Below are 22,596 nucleotides of genomic sequence, written 5' to 3'. Positions count from 1 at the left end.
CCTTAAGCAAGCTGGATTTGAGGCACCATTAAATCTCCCATCATCTCAGCGCCTTTTTGATGAATAAATCTTTCCTTACTCCAAACTCTGACATTTGGAATTTTGACTTCAAAGCATTGGCACATAAACTTGGGTTTCGTAACACAATTTCCGTGCTGGCCTGGAGGACAGTTTGAAATAGAAAAGGAAATGTAAACTATCTTTTACTAACATTATGCAGTTTCCGAGAAATTAGGGCAATTACATCTACCAGCCAACACCCAGGACATTGTTTATAGAACTGCCTACCTCATGAGCTTGCCTCATGGTATTTCAGTTTGCTGTAGTGATGTTTTTAAAACCCCTTTCACTTTCGGTTTGTATTTCATATTCAAACCCTCTGCTACTTCTGTGTGTAAGAGGCAGAGGGTATAAAAAAAAAAAAAAGAAATCCCCAGGATTTGGTGGGGAAGCTGTTTATCAGGAACCAACACAGATAAACTGAAGGACAGAGTTAGAACTTTAACAACGTTCTCCTGGAGGCAGCTTTGTTCTAAAAGACATCTGCTGTTGACTTTATAGTTAAGGTAAGGTTGGAGCCGCCGTGGGGGAGATGTTTTAAAGGGTCAGGATGTTTTAAAAACTTTCTATCCAGGATAGGATGCAGCTCAGCCTGATATGGAACATCAGACTTAATTGAAAACTAAATTGTGGTACTGTTAGGGAGCAGAATTCATTATGAGCCAGCTCCACTTGCTTACTGCTCAGTTAGACACGAGCATCTGTTAGGGGCTAACCCAACCACCAGCACTTCAGAACCCTTTAAAAGACATTTCATGCCAGTTTCCTTCTTTACACTTTTTTTTTTCTATTCCTACAGCTTGCTCAATTTCTCTCTCTCTCTCTTTTAAGCGAGTGGTTCTGCTGATATAAATAGACATTTCTTATTTATTTCCAGTATTTCAAAAACAGGCTCAGAGTCTTGAGTGAAATGCAATGCCATACAGATAACCAGTTGCAGGGCTATTTCTTCCTTCCTTCCTTCCTTTTAAAAATAATTTCTTCAGAAACTTAGGCCATGCTGGAGAGCAGTATGTCCCAGGTTCAGGAAGCAAAGTCTTTTTCTGCTTCAAGACTAGAAGTTCTAGTTTATCCCGTGTATTCTCTTGCAGACACATGGCCTCAGAGACTCACATGCCAGGCCCAGTGTGCCTCATTGAGAACACTAACGGGAAACTAGCAGTTAATCCAGAAGCTTTGAAGATCCTGTCTGCCATTACCCAGCCTCTTGTCGTGGTGGCCATTGTGGGTCTCTACCGCACAGGCAAATCCTACCTGATGAACAAGCTGGCTGGGAAGAGCAAGGGTGAGTGACAGCTGCAAAGCTCTGCTGAGTCCCTTCTGTTCATCCCATACCCAGCATGACTCTGGAGATATGAAGAGAGAAAGTTAGAGATGGGGAAGAGTATTAAAAGGTAATGTTTGGGCGACAGCTGGCTAATTATCTTCTGGGATATAAAAGGCAGAGGTCTGTTCCTGAAACGTCACCTTTGTTGTTGTTGTTGTTTTTAACTTAGTATATCATTGGGAAAAGCAAAATAATTTCTAATCATAGGGGGTAAGACATCAATAAAATAACATATATATATAATTATAAACTATGAAAATTTTACTAGCATAATATTCTTGTAAAAATAATCTATCAAGTTGCCAACCTGTGGGATAGTATTATTTTGCCATCTTTCTACTGTAGTTGAGATCAATGCTGGTTATACTTTTTTCCAGGTACACATCTTGCTTTCCTTAAACCCTGGCTCAATTGTTAAGAATGACTCCAACTTCCAGGTCCCCTCATCTATTACAACCTCTCCACTTCCCCTGCAGGCTTCTCTATTGGATCCACAGTGCAGTCTCACACCAAGGGAATCTGGATGTGGTGTGTGCCTCATCCTGAGAAGGCAGACCACACCCTCGTTCTGCTTGACACTGAGGGACTCGAAGATGTAGAGAAGGTAAGGAACAAAGGTTCTTTTCTGGTTAACCTTCTCATTTCTTAATATCCTTTACACAGAGATTTGTTTGTACTTCCACTTGACCAGAGTGTATCTTTTTCCACCTTTCTATGTTTAATAGTCAAAGTTTGGTGACCTGAAGTGGGCAAAATATATTTAGGAGTCAAAGTCATGTTGGGGAGACTACACTAATGTGGAACTAGGCAGTTAATCAAAATGCAAAAAGATGGGGTAAATAAAATCACTGTCACAAGTCTGATCCTGCAGAGAATAGTGATTAGCTCTGGGCTCTGAGAAATTTGAGTTCAATAGGGGCTCTGGCACTTGTAGCTCTCTCACATTGACAAATAAAGGTAAGTCTCCCTAAATCTTTGATTTTTCTCTTTGGTATTATCCATCTCATCGTTTGAAGATACATGAGCTTTTCCCACCCCTGTGCTGGTGTTTAATAACCAGCCTGCTGCGGGTTGGGAAGGGGGAAAGCCTTGACTTGTGGCACTTGCCAGTTTTCTAAGTGCTCCCTTCATAGCTTATTCCAAGCTCCCAGAGGGAAGTTGCCAAACTCAGGGTTTGAAGTTGATGTACACAGTCAGCTCCTGTGGGCTGGTGTACGCTAGCTCTAGCACGGGACCGGATCTTTGTTCTGAACTTCCCCTGTTGTTTAGTTCTTGTTTTGCTTTTGATTTACCATAAATCCAATATGTTCAACCTCGGTTTGTGCCTTTGTTTCCTCATCTGTAACATTGAATAGTAATAAATCTATATCAGAGCATTATTTTTTTAAATGTATTTCATTGGTTATGCTATTACAGTTGTCCTATTTCCCCCCTTTATTCCCCTCCATCCTGCCCACCTTCATTCCCCCCCTTTAGTTCATGTCTATGGGTAGTACATGTAAGTTCTTTCAGTTCTACATGTCCTATACTATTCTTAACCTTCCCCTGTCTATTCTGTACCTAACATTTATGCTTCTTATTCCCTGTGACCTTTTCTTCCTTTCTCTCCCTCCCCACCTCCAGCTGATAATCCTCCACATGATCTTCATTCCTGTGATTCTGTTCCTCTTTTAGTTGTTTGTTTAGTTTGCCTTTGGTTTTGCGTTTGGTTTTTTTAGGTTTGGTTGTTGATAGTTGTGACTTTTTTGTCACTTTATTGTTCATATATTTGATCTTCTTTTTCTTAAATAAATCTCTTTAACATTTCATATAATAAGGGCTTAGGGATGATGAACTCCTTTAACTTGACCTTATCTGGGAAGCACTGTATCTCCCTTCCATTCTAAATGATAGCTTTGCTGGATAGAGCAATCTTGAATGTAGGTCCTTGCTTTTCATGACTTTGAATACTTCTTTACAGCCCCTTCTTGACTGCAAGGTTTCTTTGGAGAAATCAGCTGACAGTCTTATGGGAACTCCTTTGTAGGTAACTGTCTCCTTATCTCTTGTTGCTTTTAAGATTCTCTCCTTGTCTTTAATCTTGGGTAACTTAATGATGATATGCCTTGGTGTGTTCCTTCTTGGGTCCAACTTCTTTGGGACTCTCAGAGCCTCCTGGATTTCCTGGAAGTCTATTTTCTTGGCCAGATTGGGGAAGTTCTCCTTTATTATTTGTTCGAATAAGTTTTCAGTTTCTTCCTCTTCCTCTTCTCCTTCTGGGACCCCTATGATTCGGATGTTTAAATGTTTAAAATTGTCCCACAGGTTTCTAAGCCTCTCCTCATTATTTTGAATTCTTGTTTCTTCATTCTGTTCTTGTTGACTATCTATTTCTTCCTTCTGGTCCAAACTGTTGATTTGAATCCCAGTTTCTTTCCCTTTGCTGTTGGTTCCCTGTATATTTTCCTTTATTTCACTTTTCATAGCCTTCACTTTTTTCTCTACTTTACAACCATACTCAACTAATTCCGTGAGCATCCTGATGACCATTGTTTTGAACTGTGCATCTAATAGGTTAGCTATCTCTTCGTCACTTAGTTCTATTTTTTTCTGGAGCTTTGATTTGTTCTTTCATTTAGGCCATTACTCTTTTTTGTCTTGGCTTGCCTGTTATGTAGTAAGGGACAGAGCCTTAGATATTCACCAGGTGGGGCAACTCAGGTTGGAGGTTGTAGCACTGTATGTGGGGGAGGGGTCCAAGAGGGAACAGTGGCACTAGTTCAGCTTTCCGCAGGCTTTCAGTCACTTCCTCTGATACCCATAATCAAATTGGGCCCTTCTGGTGCTGATTCCAGGTGGGTGGGTTTGATATGTTCTAGGATGCAGTGGGTCTCTGCAATGAACTCTCCTGTGAGGTTGGGAGTTTCTCCCGCCGAGTAACACACGCAGGTGTTGTCAGTCAGAGGTTTCGAGGCTCTACTTCCCCGCACTTTAACCCTGGGTTGCGCAGTTTGTCTTGCTTCCTAGTTGTTCCTCCCTATTTATCTGCACACCAGTGTGGGACCGCCCAGCCTGCCAGACACTGCCTTGCCAAGAGTTCTCTCCGCCTGGCTACCCATCTCCACCCCTCCTACCAGTCTCGATGAATGTTTCTTCTTTACTCCTTTGTTGTTGGACTTCAATACAGTTCGATTTTCTGTCAGTTCTGGTTGTTTTTTATTTTTAAATTCGTTGTTGTCCTTCTGGTTGTGTGAGGAGGCACAGTGTGTCTATGTAGGCCTCCATCTTGGGCAGAAGTCCTCACAACATTGTTTTGAGTACTAGATAAGATCATGTAAACTGCTCTGTTTACTGCAGTAACTTTGCAAATACCTGACTAGTTATAAGAGGGACTGATGAGTTAATAGTATGTGTTCCATAAAAATTATCAATGCTAATGACAGAACTATTCTATTAAAATTTATTTATTATTATTTTTTTAATTTAGATTTCTTACAATTATTTTTGTTTGTCTCATTTAACATTGTACATCAGGGGCTTATTTTTAATGATTGCTCATCTGGGAATGCCATGAGACATGACTTCAATTTGTTCTGACTTCTAGGGTGACAAGAGCAACGATACTCAGATCTTTGCACTGGCGATACTATTGAGTAGTACCTTTGTTTACAATACCATGAACAAAATTGACCAGACGGCTATCGACCTATTGCAGTATCCTTTTATGATCCAGGATGGCACCAAAGCCAGAGAGAACCCTTCTATCCACCAGCTGCATTTATGAGTCCTTTGAACCAAAAACAAAAATAAACAATGTGGTAAACACTAGAAGTACAAGGAAATGAGCCCTTATATTTACCAACAAAATGAGGAATTGGCTTTAACCCAAAGAGAACACAATAGTGTAGAGATGTATGGTGTTTAATACAGGTTTAGCTACAGGCCTATTTTCACAGATATTCCTGAATTGTATCTCAGTGTTGTAACAGAACTGTCGAATCTGCTGAGGGCACCGTCCTCAGCCGATCTTGATAGAGTTGAAGATGCAGCTGACTTGGTGAGCTTCTATCCAGACTTAGTGTGGACTCTGAGAGATTTCTACCTATCTTTGGAAGCAGATGGACAACACATCACAGCAGATGAGTACCTGGAGAATTCCCTGAAGCTGAAGCCAGGTAACAGGGCCTTCAGTTTTGTAAAGAGAGAGCAAAGTAATACAAGAATATCTCCAAGTATAGGTGGCTCCATTTATAGTTTCCTATATTTGCTCAGCTGGCTAAACTGCCAACTATGTAATTAAAGTAAACTAATAGCTTGAATATTAAATTGCATTACTCCCTGTTCTTGTAACAGATTCCTTTAGTTTTTCCTTTCCCTCATGGGTTACCTTTTAACTTTTTGCTTGGGATTTGTAGAGAGATGTTGAAATAAATAACATCAGGTGGAAGGAAAACTTATTCATGGGAAATCAATTGTAATGAATGCTATTCCTATAGCAAATAAATACTATTTTCCTTCCACAGACACTCATCAAAATCATCAAAATTTCAATTTGCCCCGTTGTTGTATACAGAAATTCTTTCCAATAAAGAAATGCTTCATCTTTGACTCGCCTACTCACCGGAAGAAGCTTGCCCAGCTTGAGACACTACACGATGATGAACTGGATCCTGATTTTGTGCAACAAGTGGCAGATTTCTGTTACTACATCTTTCACCATTCCAAAACGAAAACTCTTTTGGGAGGCATCAAGGCCAACGGGCCTGGTGGGTACCTTTCTGAGGATTTTCCTTCAACTAAACATAAAGAAAGGGGGCACTGTTGAAAGTTTCTTCTTTCACTGTCAATGTTGAAAATGCATAGTCAGTTACTACCAATAAAATTATGTAAATGACATTTATTAAGTTCCAGGTGGTACCAAAAACATTTCTGGGGATTATTTTAGTAATGTCTCTAAAGTAGAATAAAATAGGAATATAATCTGAAGAAAAGGTCAAGTTAAAGATTTCTATTCACAAGTGGTCTACTGTTGGACTTGAGTAATCCACATGAGTTGGCAACATTTGTTCCACAAATACAGAGGATACTTACGTGTCAAAGCCTTTGCTAGGCACAAAATTAGAAGAATGTACACATTCTCTGCACAAAATTAGGAGAATGTATACATTCTCTATAGAAATGGAATTTACCTGATATAAACATTAAACAAACAGAGGCCCAAAACATCTTGGTCCAGTTTTTTTTTAAAAGACTCTATGTCTCAGAACTCTATAAATGATTGCTATACTCTACAGCAACAATTTCCAATTGGTGTGCCTCAAGAATTTTTAAAGCTTGCAATATTGACTATTTAGTCAGAGGCACTGACCTGTTTTTCCTTAGATTGTCAAATAATAAAGAAATGACAACAGCCAACACATAGCCATCCAGTGTGAATGGATCAAAATTACACCTATTTTTTTGTCAGATTGGCAAAGAGTATAATCTATTTTTCATGTGCCACAGAATTTTAGTAATTAGGTTATGTGTGCTCTGAGTTGAAAAAGGCTGAAAATTATTTCTTTAGAGGGATAGTAAATGCAAACAAAAGTATGCAAAGGTCAAGAAGACAAACAAGAAAGTTGCAGCAAAGAGAAAAGCCAACCTGGTCTGATCTGCTCACATTTGTGTTTTTTCAGCTAACACTCATATCAGCTTTACAAACTGAGGTGGAAGGGAAAAGGGAATTCTAAAGGGAAATGAAACCTGGGGAAGAGGGTAAGAAAGAGTAAACAGGCAAAAGGCTTGTAGCAGTCTAATCAGTGAATAACTAACTATTGAAGTTAAAGTTAACTTTGTGCATAACTTTAACTATTTTCTCATTTCTCAATAGAAAAAGGATGACATGGGGATGATCACATACATCCTGAGATTTCTCCTTTCTTTTCCCAAAGGAAGAAAGATTTGGTTCTTGGTCACACAATTTTCCTGGGGGGAAAAAACTTATTTGGACCACTTGAATACTATGCAGAATACTAAAAAACTCAGGCAATGCATTGTTAAATTAACATTCTCAGAACTACCCAGTTTGGAGCATACCCTCTTTCTCTGCAAATAATGCAACACTCTCTTTCCCCTGTGAAGGACTAGAAAGCCTGGTGCTGACCTACGTCAATGCCATCAGCAGCAGGAATCTGCCCTGCATGGGGAACTCAGTGCTGGCCTTGGCCCAAATCAAGAACTCAGCCGCAGTGCAAAAGGCCATTGCCCACTATGACCAGCAAATGGCCCAGAAGGTGCAGCTGCCCACGGAAACCCTCCAGGAGCTGCTGGACCTGCACAGGGCCACTGAGAAAGAGGCCATCGAAGTCTTCATGAACAATTCCTTCAAGGATGTGGACCAGAAATTCCAGAAGGAATTAGGGGTAATTCTTTTTTTTTCTTTTTTGCTCTAGACCATGGGTATTACAAGGTAAAATGTATTGCTATGAAATGCAAAATGGAGACTTAATTAAGAAAAGCAATTCTTGCTAGCCTGGAAAATAATGACTTACCACTAATGTAACCAAAATATCATTGTTACTCTGAAGACAAACAAACAAATAAACATAATTATTCTGGGGCCTGTAGATTCTGATACTTTCACACACACGCAACTTGCCTTACAAGTGATACCCATAGACTAATTTTTTTTGATATGTTGTATTCACTTTTTTTTAATTTTTAATTTTATATTCTTTTTAAATGTTTCATTGTTGTTCAAGTACAGTTGTCTTCATTTTCCCCCTACCACTGCCCCCCCACCCCAGCCATCCCCACCTCCCACCCTTGATCCTACCCACCAATTGTCTTTGTCCATGTGTCCTCTATACATGTTCCTTGACGACCCTTCTCCCTCCCCCGTCATTACCCCCTCCCACCTCCCCTCTGGTTCCTGTCAGTTTGTTCTTAATTCCAATGTCTCTGGCTCTATTTTGCTTGCACGTTTGTTTTGTTTATCAGGTTCCACTTGTAGGTAAGATCATATGGTACTACTTTTTAAAATTAATTTCATTGCTTTAAAAATTGTACTTATAAAGTATAAGTTTAATTTATAGGTATAAATTAACTTCCCCTTTTATGTTAATCAAGTATACAGAATTGCCAGATGGATCTACTAAAAGGTCACGTCTCCAGGTTTAATAGTATATGCTCATATCATTTTAGCCAATTATTTGACTTCAACTCCTGATTGGGAATCTGAGGCCTATGAAATACTGAAATAAGGAATGATTGTAAAGGAGTAGGTTGCATTTAAAATGAGATCATGAGGTTAGAGATCTATAATCTGAAGATCACATCTAAAGCAGAAAAGAGAGAGAAAGGGGTTTTAGGTGATTTGAAATACAAAACTCTTTTTTTTTTCTATACTGTATGATTAACTTTTATAGGTTTGGTAGGAAGAATATAGTCTTGCTGTAGTTCTCTAGTTTCTAGAAAAAATATGGAAATTCTGAGAATCATTTCTAGAAATACTGAAGTGTTGCTAACATCTTTTCATTGGCCTTTGTCCCTTTGCAGACCCTGCTGCAAGCAAAACAGGATGACTTTTGTAAACAGAACTTGGAGGCCTCATCAGACCATTGCTCAGCTTTACTTCAGAACATTTTTGGCTCTCTAGAAAAAGATGTGAAGCAGGGGATTTATTCAAAACCAGGGGGGCATTGTCTCTTTATGCAGAAGACAGAAGAGCTGAAGGCAAAGTACTATCAGGAGCCCAGGAAAGGAATACAGGTAATCCCTGGTTTCATGTATTAATTGTACTGAGGGCGGGGGAGGGGGTCGCTTTCAAAATCCAGTGAAGAGAAGAAAAAAGTATTTATGCTTTAATGATAGCTGGGGAATTAAACTGAACTATCACCATAATCACCAGACTTTTACTGCAACTGTCAACATTCATTGAAACATAGGGACTTTTCTGATTACATAAGCCACAATTCCAATCATTGAAACTAACTTAAAAAACAAACAAACAAACGTGTAATTCCCTAGCTTGATTGAAATGTTTAAATTTAGTTACAACTACAGCTGCACTGAGGAATTTAAACAATGTCATCAATTTTCCTCTTCTTTTTTTTCCTTTCCAACTTCCATTTAGTTTTCCGTTCTGCTTTCCTCACTACTGGTTGCGTTCTCAGGCACCGCAGCAAAGATGGCACCGACAACTCTGTGCTTACCCAGATCTTTTTTCCTCAGTCTGAAAGGAGAGAGAGCGTTCTCCACAGCCTCCGCATCAGTCTTTAAAACACTGAAACTTAGCATTTCCTCACTTGCACCAAAATTCTTAGTATCAAGTGGCCTTGGGTGCTCTGATTGGCCAGCCCAGAGTTTGTGCCCACCCTTATGACAGAAGAGTCTTGACTGACAGTTCCATTAAGTGCAGGCTAAGCACTTAATGGAAGGAAAGATGCTGGGGAGAAAAATAAATAAAAAGGTTTACGACTCACTTCTAACTGCATGATTTTGGGGTTCCTAGGCTGAAGAAACTCTGCAAAAATATTTACAGTCCAAGAAGTCTATGAGCGATGCCATTCTGCAAACAGACAAGGCTCTCACAGCCAGGGCAAAGGAAATGGAAGGTGAGAAGAAAAAAAAGAGATACCAGATAGAACTTTCCACACATTTTAGATTAATTTGGCCTGGTTTACCTGGGATCATTAAACTAGAACAAGAACAGCAAAGATGATTTTTAGCTCCTTAAACTATATCTGAGTAGGGTGTGTACTGTTAGCTGTGAAGGAAAAATAGCCCAAGGGAATTTTCTCTCTGCAGCAGCAGCAGCAGCAGCAGAAGCAGCAGCAGCAGCAACAATAGCAAATAAGAGCAGTGACCAGAGGGGGAGGGGAGGGAATTTCAGGGGAAAAAGAGGACTGATTTACAGGAACTAGTATAAAGGACGCGTGGACAACAGCTAAGGAGGGTGGAAATGGGAGGGAGGTGGGGAGCACTGGGGGGTGGGGTGGGATGGGAGTAAAGGACAGAAACTGTACTTGAACAATAATTAAATTTAAAAAATTAAGAAAAAAAGAGCAGGAGACTGAAGGAAGGGGCTCTTTAATCCTAGAGGGGTTTGTCATTTTCTTCTTTCTCAGAAGCACGTTTGAGAGCAAGGGCTGCAGAGGCTGAAGCACAAAGGTTGGAGATGATTCGAAGGGAGGAGCAGCGAATGAGGGAGCAGAGAGAGAGACAGTATCAGGAGCAAGTGAGACAAATGGAGATGGAAAGAGCCCGCCGTCTGGAGGAGGAAAAGAGGGCTTTCGAAAGGAAACTCCAGGTATTCATCCGTTATTTCATCTCAGAATTTTAACCATATCCCCCTTCTCTGTATTGATAAGAACATGAAGCAGTGACAAATAGGGAGAGGCAGCATACTATTCTGGCTCAAGTCAAGGACTCTGGAGTCAGACAAGCTGGGTAACAATACCAACTCTAATCACAGGGTTTGGGCGAGTTATCTGTGCTCTCTATGCCTTAGTTTCCAATTGTGGAAAATGGAGGTAGAAATGGTACTTATTTTATAGTGTATTTAATAACTAAATGATTCAATACTTGTGTTTAGATTGGTGCTGAGCACAGAATAAGCACTATACTTTGTTAAATAAAATCCAAGGATGTATCTATCCCACAGTAATTAGTCCTTTTTTTGCTATGTTGTTAATTGCTATAAGCCATCTTTTCCTTTGGTCATAGATTAACTTGTTCAATTAATTTCATCTTACTGTGTCTACGCCCCTGCCTTCACCTTGATTGTCACTGGTTCTGAATACTTTTAACTTGCAGAGTTTGTTTCATACATTCCTTTATTATCATCACTCAGTAAGCGGTTGTTCCTATTTCCCAAGTCCTGTACAAAGTACTTTACATACATCCCCTCATCTAATCTGTTCATCGTTGGGCAGAAGCATTATGTCTCCATTTTACTGATTAAAAACATTTGGTTCCAAAGAAACAACTAAATGCCAGTATCACATAGCCTAGCAAGTTCTCAAAACTGCTGTTCTAGTGAGCGAGAGCTATAGAGCTTTTATTTCTGCGAACCTAGTATGAAATTCTTATGCGAGCACCCTTTTGAGACACAGTGCACCTCAACTGTCCCCCCAGGGTGACCAGTCTACCTGTAGACCCTAGTTTGCCAGGTGATGCTCCAAGACATTTTGTGATTATAGCCCTACTACACTGAAGGGCAGTGGGGTCAACCTGAGGTTCTTGATCTCCTGTCTTCCCCACAACTATGGAGACCTGAAACGTATTCCCTGATGTAAAGCTCAGACTCCTCTTCTGACCGTGGATGGCGCCTAGACACCCAGTTGTTATATCAGGCTCCCCTCAGAGAACTAGACCTGACATTCGTCTATGTATAAATGAAAACTGAAGTCAAGATGTGCCTCAGACTCCCCAAAGAGGAAGGGGAAGGCACCTCTGAAAGCAATGCTGGAGGCACTGGCACTTCACGAAGTGAGAGATGGTGGTTTCTGCAGCCAGAGAAACAGATGTGGGAGAATTACTCAGGTGGGAAACCAGGGAGGAGAAGTCGAATTGGTATAAACAGAAAGTAGAATTTAGGAACTGTCCTTTTTTTACTGAGAACTTAAAAAAGTAAGGAAAAATCAATGATTTGGGCTTGTCCTCTCCCTACCCCAATAATGTGGATATTACTTTTCGTTAAGCTCTGTGGTTTTATTTATCGCTCTTTAGGAAGAGACTGCAAAGCAGAAAGAGAGAGTCGAGGCCGAAATGAGACAACTTCAGAACCAGGTCCAGCAGCAACAGTACAATGCCAACTCACCAGACTGTATCTTACTCTAATGCTAAACGTCAGAACTTCTTTTCATGTTTACCACCACTGAGGACAGAAGGAAACAAGACACTGTAAAACTTGGGGCAATTCCCATTTGAATCAATTTTATAATAATTATGTCAAACTTTTATATTTCTGTAAAGTTATGGTGCTAAGAATTGGTAAAATACACATTTCAATAGTTTAAATGATGGTTACTTCCTTTAAAAGGTTATGAATTGTATAATAAGGGATGTATCTGATCACTACATTTGTTAGATAGAGATATTGGGGTGGTTCTCTCAGTTAAAACTTTCTCTTGCACCCCAACGCCACCCCTCTAATTTTCTCAGGTGAAATCGAAAGTTACCTAGGGGGTGTGATTCACAATAGGCTAAGTCAAATGGGACTTGACCAAGGTCTTGAGCTTAGGTGGGCGTCGCTCCCGCCACATCATCATATGCTGGATGCCATCTGAGGGTTATCCGTGGTAAGACAACCTCACTTCTTAGCGGAAACAACGTATGGTTCTCCACCGGGAGGAAGCTGCTCAGTCTGTGGGCAGTGATGTCACTACCGATCATAGTCAGCTGAGGGATTGCTTAGGGAGATCCAAACTGTAAGCAAATAACCTATGCTGATGTGGACAACATGCTCCAGAAGATGGAAGGGATATCAGTACGGAAACTGTGTCCTAGGCTGAAGGGCTAAAGAAGCCCTTCCTTTATGTTATCCTCATCAAGGGTGTAACCTAAATAGGACGTTTGATATCATGGAGCAATTTATACTGGACTTAATAATTCTGTGTTGTGTCTTTGTAGACCTTTAGAGCTTATAGATAAATGGTATAAGGAATGCCAGATAAAGTGCCAAAATATCTGATGGGTTCAGTTTATTTTATACTTGCTTATATTGCCAAAGTTAAATGATCTTAATTCTTTGCACTCATATATGAAAGCCTACTGATTTTTATTTAAAACTATAAAATGGTATATATATATATATGTACATTTTTAACAATAAATAACCATAAACATTTAAATAACTCTATGACTTTGTTTTTATTTTCTCCAATTGTTAAAAGTCAATGGGGAAACCTTCTGAATTTCTGTAAGGAGATTAAGAATTATTCTAAGACTAAAAATAAAGCATATTTTCTTATATTTTTATTTGTTTCGTGTTTTAGCTCCAATAAAATAAGCTTTATTGAAACATTACACAAAGCTCTATTTTTGTTTTCCTTTAATTGCTTACTTATGTATATAAAGAATTTCCCAGTTGAGTTATATTATAGGAAATTAAACTTATTTAGTTGCTCAAAATATGACTTATATTTTTACAAAAGAAAAACATAAATTTTAATTTCTGTCTCTTTTTTTATTCTTTGGAGACCTTTATTGTGCTGAGCTCCCCATATCAATGGGGCTTGGTGAAGTTCAGCTGTATTTCCAGATTTGAACTGTACTGCAGAATGTACCAAAGATCAGTGTATTTGTTTGAGCATTTGCTTAGCAATACTCTGTAATTGCCTTTGCAATCTGTATAATTCATAAAAGGCACAATAAAGTGCATCTTAATATCCAAGGAAATGTTATAATTGAAAAGATTAACATTGTTTTCATTACCATCTCTCTTATAGAAATAAACAAAACAAAACAAAATTTAAGACTGAGCAAAATTTAAGTCACTTATCTCAAGTTCCAATGTTGGTACTGTTAACTTAGACAATATTACAGATCATCTGACTTCTAGTCCAATGGTTCTATTATATCTTCAGGAACAAAATAAAGGCTTTCTCCTTTCTTCTAGAACCTACAGAAGTGCAACTAGCTTTCACCACTGGTCCACATTCTTTCCAACCAGCACTCCTGCCTCCCACTCATCCCCAAATATTTTAATCACATATGACTTTTTTAAGTGGTCATTGGGTTGAAAATGACCAGAAAGTACATGTCAAGATGAACATTGACAGTTTCTCGAAGCTACCAAAAACTAAACTATATTTTGGACCTTTATAGGGCTTCTTTTGTGAGGTCAACTGATTAAGTTTTTTTGTTTTATTTATTCTTGTTTTTTTTATTACAGTTGTCCCAACATTTCCCCCTTTGCCCTCCTCCACCCAGCCCACGCCACGCTCCCACAGTCCATCCCCACACCATCGTCCCTGTCCATGGGCCATTCACACATCTTCCTTGACTAATCCATTCCCCTTCTTTCCACCATTTCTTCCCTCCCCTTTCCCCTCTTACAAGCGGGCCATGTGTTCCATGTTTCCGTGTTTTTAATTTGGTTTTGCTTGTTAGTTTATTTTGTTCATTAGCTTCTTCTTGTAAGTGAGATTATACTGTATTTGTCTTTTATTGACTAGCTTATTTCACTTAGCATAATGGTGTCCATTTCCATCTATACTGTCATAAAAGGTAGGAATTCCATCTTTCTTTCTGCTGCCTAATATTCCATGGTGAAAATGAACCATATTTTAAAACTTCATTTATCTACTGATGGTCACTTAGACTGTTTCCAACTATTGGCTATTATAAATAGTGCTATGAACATTGGGGTGCATAAGTTCTTTTGAATTGATGTTTCAGGATTCTTAAGGTATATTCCCAGCAATGGAATTGCTGGGTCAAAAGGCAGTTCCATTTTTGTTTTTTGAGGAAATTCCATACTGTTTTCACAGTGGCCACACCAGTCTGCATTCCCACCAACAGTGCACTAGGGTTCCCTTTTCTCCAAATCCTCTCCAGTACTTGTTGTTTGTTGGTTTATTAATGATAGATATTCTAACAGATGTGAGGTGATATATCATTGTGGTTTTAGTTTGTATCTCTCTGATAGCTAGATGCTGAACATCTTTTTACATGTCTATGGGCCATTTGTATGTTATCCTTGGAGAATGTCTATTCAGCTCCTTTGCCCATTTTTTAATTGGATTGTTTGTCTTCCTGGTATTGAGTCATATGTGTTCTTTATATATTTTGGAGATTAAACCCTTTATGTTCTCCCATTCAGTTGATTCCATTTTCATTTTTATGATGATTTCTTTAGCGTTTTAATTTGCAGAAGGTTTTTAATTTTATGTAGTCCCATTTGTTTATTTTTCCCTAGGAAATATATTGACAAATATATTGCTGTGTGATATTTGAAATGTCTATGTTTTCCACTAGGACTTTTCTGGTATTACAACTTATATTTAAATCTTTTATCCATTTTGAGATTATGCTGGTCTATGGTGTAAGCTGGTGGTCTAGTTTCATTTTTTTTTTTTGCATGTATCAGTCCACTTCTACCAACACCATTTATTAAACTGGCTATTTTTACTCCATCGTATGCTCACGTTCCCTTATTATGTTTTAAATGCAATAAAAAGGCAAGGGAACAAATCTTCTCCTAGAGCCTTTATTAGGGTAGCAGCCCCACCAGGACCCTGATTGCAGCTCTGCAAGACTTCTGACTCCCAGAACTGTAAGATAATCAACTTTATGTTTGTTTTCAACCACTGTTGTTTGTAATTTGTTACAGCAGCAATAGGAAAACAATATAACTTCTTTACTAATTAACATTATCAATATTTATTGCATTAGCTAATATTTATTTAGGATTTTTATGGGTCCTTTATGAATACTTTAATAATGCATTTACTGTTCACTTACCATTGTGTTCATTGTGAAGTTGAGGAAATTAAAACATTAGAATGAAATGAATTATCTGAGGGCAATGCCACAGAAGGCATTTTGAAGCTTGACCCCCACATTCATAATCGTCTTGTGATACTCTTTCTGGTCATATTTAGGAAACAATAGAAATATTGAAGAACTAAAATAGAAAGTATAATTTCAAAACAGAACAGATTCCCACAAAAAGCAGACAAAGAAACCTCCAAAATGAAGTGGACAGAACATGATTTCTTTTTTTTTTAAATAAGAGGAGTGAATTTTTTAAAAAATATTTTATTTATTTATCTTTTTAGAGAGGAAGGGAAGGAGAGAAGGACAGAAATATCAATGTATGGTTGCCTCTTGTGAGTACCCTGCTGGGAACTGGCCTGCAGCCCAGGCATGTGCCCTGACTGGGAATCGAACCGCAATCATGTGGTTCGCAGGCCCATGCTCAGTCCACTGAGCTACACCAGCCAGGGCTAGGAGTGAATTTTTTTTTTAATTTTTCTTAAAGATTTTATTTATTTATCTTTAGAGGGGAAGGGAAGGAGAGAGGGAGAGAAACGTCAATGCATGGTTGCTTTTCGTGCATCCCCTGCTGGGAACTGGCCTGCAGGGAACCAGCCTGCAACCCAGGCATGTGCCCTGACTGGGAATCGAACTGCAACTGCCTGGTTTGCAGGCCCACGCTCAATCCACTGAGCTACACCAGCCAGGGCTCTAGGAGTGAATTTTTTAAAGATTTTATTTATTTATTCTTGATAGAGAGGGAAAGAGAAAGAGAAAGAGAGGGAGAGTAACATCAATGTGTGGTTGGCCCATATGTTCCCCCAACTGGGGACCTGGCCTGCAATCCAGGTATGTGCCCTGACTCGGAATCAAACCAGCAACCATTTGGTTTATAAGCCTGCGCTCAGTCCACTGAGCTACACCAGCCAGAGTGTGATTTCTTGAATAAACTAATTATTGGTGGAACAAAAAGTCCAAAAAATAGACTATGGCCATTGTATAGGTTTAAGATGGACTTCTTCCTAGGTAAAGACAAATGAATGGTCAGTTGAACAAAGATAAAGCTGGACCCAGACCTCCACACAATACAGTAAAAAATAAAATCCAAATGGATAAAAATATTAAAACATGCGAGATAAACATCGATTGGTTGCTTCCCACATACACCCAGACCAAGATTCAATGTGCACCCTAGGTATGTACCCTGACAGAATCAAACCTGCCATATTTTGGTTACAGGATGATGCTCCAACCAACTGAGCCACACCAGCCAGGGGTCTTCTTACAATTCTGATTTACAAATGTGGTTATATTACTCTGGTGGCTTTGAAAATGCTCCAGTCATGTCTTCTGCTGCAGGAACTGTAACTTGCTACAGGGTAAAGAAGCTACAGGGTACCATGATGCATGTCGTGTGGGCACCACTGTCAGTGATTGCTTCCTAAGTGCTTGGCATGTCACATGCATGCTTTGTATGGTGCAGGTAAGATACAAAATCTCTCTCTCTCTCTCTCTATATATATATATACACATATATATAGATAGATAGATATAAATAGCTATAGATATATCTATATATCTGTAGAAGTATAAATATATATGACATATATATCTATATATCTATATCTATCTATCTATCTATCTATCTATCTATCTATAGAGAGAGAGATTGGCTTGCATGACATCAGTGTAACCTGGCAGCCAAGGAGAGTGGACTGGACCTCTCTGGCACCCACTAGGCTGGGTAAGAGCGCCTATTTGCAGTGTGGTAAGGGCAGAAGTCTAGGTAGGCTTTTCCTTGCCATGTGGGAAGCTGGGGGTTGGCCCTCAGATTTGACTGTGCTGTTTGGCTGGAATAAAGTGGTTTCTTTGTCTAGAATTTTCTTCGTCTTGCTAGGTTGCCTGTTTCCAGGTCTTTGAGCCAGAAAATGAAAATGTGCCTTTATTGGACTTTTTATTTCAGATTGTGTTGATGTTTCTCAGTTTTTGGCTTTTCCAGCACTCAAACTGGGACATGTCTACTCTTTATCTTCAAGAATCTTTTAATGTTTCTTATACATTAAATAGGGTGTTTTCTTAGTTCTACTTGGCAGAAGAAATAAGAAAAAGTACACCTATTTTGTCTTCCCAGAAACAGAATTCCTCGCCTCAACACTGAATATTTCCAATTTAAGGAATAATAGAAAGGAAGTGAGAAAGGAAAAGAAACGGGGAAAAAAACTCAACCCCATATCTCAATCGGTTACAATACAATTTTTGCTTTTCTTTAAAGCACTATTTTTATAATTACATACCCTTCTCCCTGTTTTTCAAAATTATGAAGTATAACATATACAGAAGAGTGCATAAAATGTAAACTACACAAGATAAACATACTTATCATTATAAAATGATACCTAAATTGCTACCAGGTACAGAAATTGGGCATCTTAACATCGACCATCCCTGCAGAGGTTGAACATATTACACCTTCTGACAGCCCAGCGAGAGCTGATTGATATCACAACTGTCATAATTCTTTTCTAAGATTTCATCATATAGACATGAGGCCCTGAATAATATAACCTAGTTTGGCCTGCTTTTAAACTTTATATAAGAAAAATTACAGGGGGATGCTGGGAAGATGAAGATGGAGTAGGACAAATCGGATTCTAGCTCCTGTGCTCATGGGTAAAAATCCTGGCAGATCTATAGAGAAACAGCACAATAAACCATCAGTTACCCAGCATTTATGAAATTAAAAGACCAGAGATTGTGACCGACGCTGAAACCCCAGACAGCGGCAGACTCAGCTACGGGCGCTGGGACACACCCAGCCCCTGTGCCACCACAGCAACAGGCCTGGGAGCCGAGGAGTCAGGTACAGGAGCCAGACACTCCAAACCCCTGTGACGGGCTGGGCACCAGAGGAGTCAGCTATGGGAGCCCGGACATTCTCGGCCCCTGTGCCACTGCCATAGCGACAAGACTGGACACCAGGGATTCAGCTACGGGGACTGGGACACTCTCAGCCCCTGTGCAGCTGCCGTAGCAGTGGGCCTGGGTGCTGGACAAGTCAGCTACTGGAGCCAGGACACTCAGCAGTGGTAGGTGACCAGAGCAGGGACCAGCGCGAGGACCAGCATGAGAGTAGGTGGAGATGGAAAACATCAAGATACTTGAAGGAGTCTGCACCACTGAACTTCACAGGTATCATACCACAGAAGTTCACACTATAAACCCAGGGTGTCAGAACAGATCAATTTTAGAAGCTGAGACTAGCAAGAAGAGTCTCAAACAATGGGAAGACAAAGAAACAACCCCCAAATGAAAGAAAAAGCAGAAACTTCAGAAAGAATGTTAGATGAAATAGAGGCTAATCAACTATCAGATAGTGAATTCAAATCACTGGTTATTATGAAGTTCAAAGAGCTCACAATGAGCTATCAGAAACTACAGGGTAATTACAATGATCTCTCTGCAAACTACAGCAACATGAAAAAGGAAACAGGAAATATCAGCGAGGGACATGAGCAAATGAAGAACACAATTTCCGAATTGAAGAACACATTGGAAAGTTTCAAAAGTAGGATAGATGAGGCAGAGGATAGGATTAGCGAGTTGGAGGACAAAATAGAAAGCATCTCACAGAAAGAGCAAGAAAATGAAAAGAGGCTCAGAAAGAATGAAGAGGGATTAAGAGAAATGCAAGACAATATGAAACGTAATAATATCTGAATAATAGGAATACCAGAAGGAGAAGAAGAAGAACAAGGGATAGAAAACGTATTTGAACGAGTAATGAAAGAACATTTTCCTAATTTGATGAGAGAAAAAGTCACACAAATCCAGGAATCACAGAGAGTCCCAATCAAGAGGAACCCAAGGAGGCCCACTTCAAGACACATCATCATCAAAATGGCAAAATTCCAAGACAAAGAGAGAATCTTAAAGGCAGAAAGGGAGAAAAAAGAAGTAACATACAAGGGGGCCCCAATAAGGTTAGCTACTGACTTCTCAGTGGAAACACTCCAAGCAAGAAGAGAATGGCAAGAAATATTCCAAGTAATGAGAAACAGAGGCCTACAACCAAGGCTACTTTACCCAGCAAGGCTCTCAATCAAGATAGAAGGCCAAATAAAGAGCTTCCAAGACAAAAGAAGTCTAAAAGAATATGCCTCCACCAAACCAGCTCTACAAGAAATACTAAAAGGACTGCTTTAAGGGAAGGAAGGAAAAGAGACAGAGAGAGGAACACAGGTACAAAAATGGCAATGAATAAGTACCTATCAATAATAACCTTAAACGTAAATGGATTAAATGCTTCAATCAAAAGACACAGAATAGCTCAATGGATAAGAAAGCATGACCCACACATATGCTGCCTACAAGAGACCCATCTCAGGACAAAAGACCATCACAGACTAAAAATGAAAGGCTGAAAACAAGTTTTCCAAGGAAACGGACAAGAAAAAAAAGCTGGGGTAGCAATTCTCATATCAGACAAAATAGACTTCAAAAAAGGGCCATAAAGAGAGACCCAGAAGGTCACTTCATTATACTCAAGGGAAGAATCCACCAAGAAGACATTAACATTGTAAACATATATGCACCAAACATAGGGGCACCCAAATATACTAAGAAAATCTTAGACGACATCAAGAAAGATATTGACAGCAACACAATTATAGTAGGGGATTTTAACACTCCACTATCAAAAACGGACAGATCTTCCAAACAAAATATCAACGAAGATATTGCGGCATTAAACAGCACCCTAGATGAAATGGACTTAACTGATAAATATATAGAGCCTTTCATCCCAAAGAAGCTAAATACACATTCTTTTCAAATGCACATGGAACATTTTCAAAGATAGACAATATGATAGGACACAAAACGAGCCTCAAAAGTTTCAGGAAAATTGAAATCATACCAATCATCTTCTCTGACCACAAGGGGCTGAAATTGGAAACCAACCCCAAAGAAAAAAACCCCAAACACCCAAAATCATGGAGACTGAATGGTATGCTATTAAACAACAAATGGGTCAAGAATGAAATTAGGAAAGAAATCAAAACGTTTCTGGAAACAACTCAAAACGATCTCACAACAACCCAAAACTTATGGGACACAGTGAAGGCAGTCCTGAGAGGAAAGTTTATAGCAATACAGGCCTACCTAAAGAAGATAGAAACATTTCAGACAAACAACCTAACCCTATGCCTGCAAGAACTTGAGGAACAACAACAAAGACAGCCCAGAGCAAGCAGAAGGAAGGAAACAACCAAGATTAGAGCAGAATCAAATGACATAGAAACTAAAAGCACAATTCTAAGGATCGATGAATCCAGAAGTTGGTTCTTTGAGAAGATAAACAAAATAGACAAGCCTTTAAGTAGGCTCATCAAGAAAAGAAGAGAGAAGACACAAATAAACACAATCAGAAATGAAAGAGGAGATATTACAATTGATACCACAGAAATAGAAGGGATTGTAAGAAATTACTATGAAGAACTGTATGCCAAAAAATTTGAAAACCTAGGGGAAATGGACACATTTCTAGAAAAATACAATCTTCCAAAACTCAATGAAAAAGAAGCAGAAAATCTAAACACACCAATAACAGCAAAAGAAATTGAAGCAGTAATCAAAAAACTCCCATCACACAAAAGCCCTGGACCAGATGGTTTCACAGGAGAATTCTACAAAGCATTTAAGGAAGAGCTAACCCCTATTCTCCACAGACTATTCCAAAAAATCCAGAAGGATGGAAAACTCCCAAATTCTTTTTATGAAGCCAGCATCATCTTAATTCCAAAACCAGATAGAGACACAACAAAGAAAGAAAACTTCAGGCCAATATCGCTGATGAACATAGATGCTAAAATCCTCAACAAAATATTGGCAAATCGCATCCAACAATATATCAAAAAGATCATACACCATGACCAAGTGGGATTTATCCCAGGAATGCAAGGATGGTTCAATATTCGCAAATCAGTAAATGTAATACATCACATAAACAGAAGCAAAGACAAAAATCACATGATCATATCAATAGACTAGGAAAAAGCGTTCGATAAGGTACAACACCCATTTATGATAAAAACACTCAGCAAAGTGGGAATAGAGGGAGCATTCCTCAATATAATAAAGGCCATATATTAGAGACCTACAGCCAATATCATACTCAATGGGAAAAAACTAAAAGCTTTTCCACTGAGATCAGGAACAAGACAAGGATGCTCACTTTCACCACTTCTATTCAATACAGTATTGGAAGTTTTAGCCACAGCGATCAGGCAAGAAAAGGAAATAAAAGGCATCCAAATAGGAAAGGAGGAAGCAAAACTGTCACTGTTTGCAGATGACATGATAGTGTACATGGAAAATTCTTTAGACTCTACCCCAAAACTGCTCGAACTAATTAATGAATTTGGCAAAACAGCAGTTTACAAGGTCAATATCCAGAAATCAAAGGCATTTTTGTATACCAACAATGAATCAGCAGAAGCAGAGATCAAGAAAAAAATCCCATTTGATATAGCAAAAAGAAAAATAAAATATCTGGGAATAAACCTAACTAAGGAGGTAAAAAACCTGTATGCAGAAAACTACACAACACTGAAGAAAGAAATCAAGGAAGACACAAACAAATGGAAACATATACCTTGCTCATGGATTGGAAGAATTAACATCATCAAAATGTCCATACTACCCAAAGCAATATACAGATTCAATGCAATACCTATTAAAGTACCGATGGCATATTTCACAGACAT

General features: G+C 39.0%; 1 protein-coding gene across 2 annotated transcripts; it reads left to right on the top strand.

Moving 5' to 3' along the window:
* Positions 1-303: 303 nt before the first annotated feature.
* LOC119056095 (guanylate-binding protein 5) lies at positions 304-13,222 on the top strand. 2 transcript variants are annotated; one of them, XM_037154417.2, is made up of 11 exons: positions 304-566; positions 1,152-1,345; positions 1,864-1,991; positions 4,971-5,080; positions 5,345-5,541; positions 5,890-6,132; positions 7,490-7,770; positions 8,906-9,118; positions 9,861-9,963; positions 10,477-10,658; positions 12,080-13,222. In XM_037154417.2, the coding sequence occupies exons 2-11, from the start codon at positions 1,156-1,158 to the stop codon at positions 12,188-12,190; spliced, it is 1,758 nt and encodes a 585-aa protein (XP_037010312.2). In that variant the 5' UTR covers positions 304-566; positions 1,152-1,155; the 3' UTR covers positions 12,191-13,222. The 2 variants fall into 2 exon arrangements, with proteins under 2 accessions (XP_037010312.2, XP_037010313.2); XM_037154418.2 differs by lacking the exon at positions 304-566 and having other exon boundaries at positions 1,252-1,454; positions 12,080-13,221.
* Positions 13,223-22,596: the final 9,374 nt, after the last annotated feature.

The sequence above is a fragment of the Artibeus jamaicensis genome, unplaced genomic scaffold, assembly GCF_021234435.1.
Source record: "Artibeus jamaicensis isolate MK-2021 breed Jamaican fruit bat unplaced genomic scaffold, CSHL_Jam_final scaffold_1019, whole genome shotgun sequence".
Taxonomy (NCBI): Eukaryota; Metazoa; Chordata; class Mammalia; order Chiroptera; family Phyllostomidae; genus Artibeus; species Artibeus jamaicensis.
Note: the sequence above shows the minus strand (reverse complement) of the source record. Positions and strands in the feature narration are given on the sequence as shown.

Bases quoted from the DNA above. Each gene is read 5' to 3' on its own strand.
- LOC119056095 (XM_037154417.2), top strand. From the start codon at position 1,156: ATGGCCTCAGAGACTCACATGCCAGGCCCAGTGTGCCTCATTGAGAAC. The intron at 1,346-1,863 runs GTGAGTGACAGC...CTTCCCCTGCAG, and splicing joins GCTGGCTGGGAAGAGCAAGG to GCTTCTCTATTGGATCCACA. The intron at 9,119-9,860 runs GTAATCCCTGGT...TGGGGTTCCTAG, and splicing joins AGCCCAGGAAAGGAATACAG to GCTGAAGAAACTCTGCAAAA.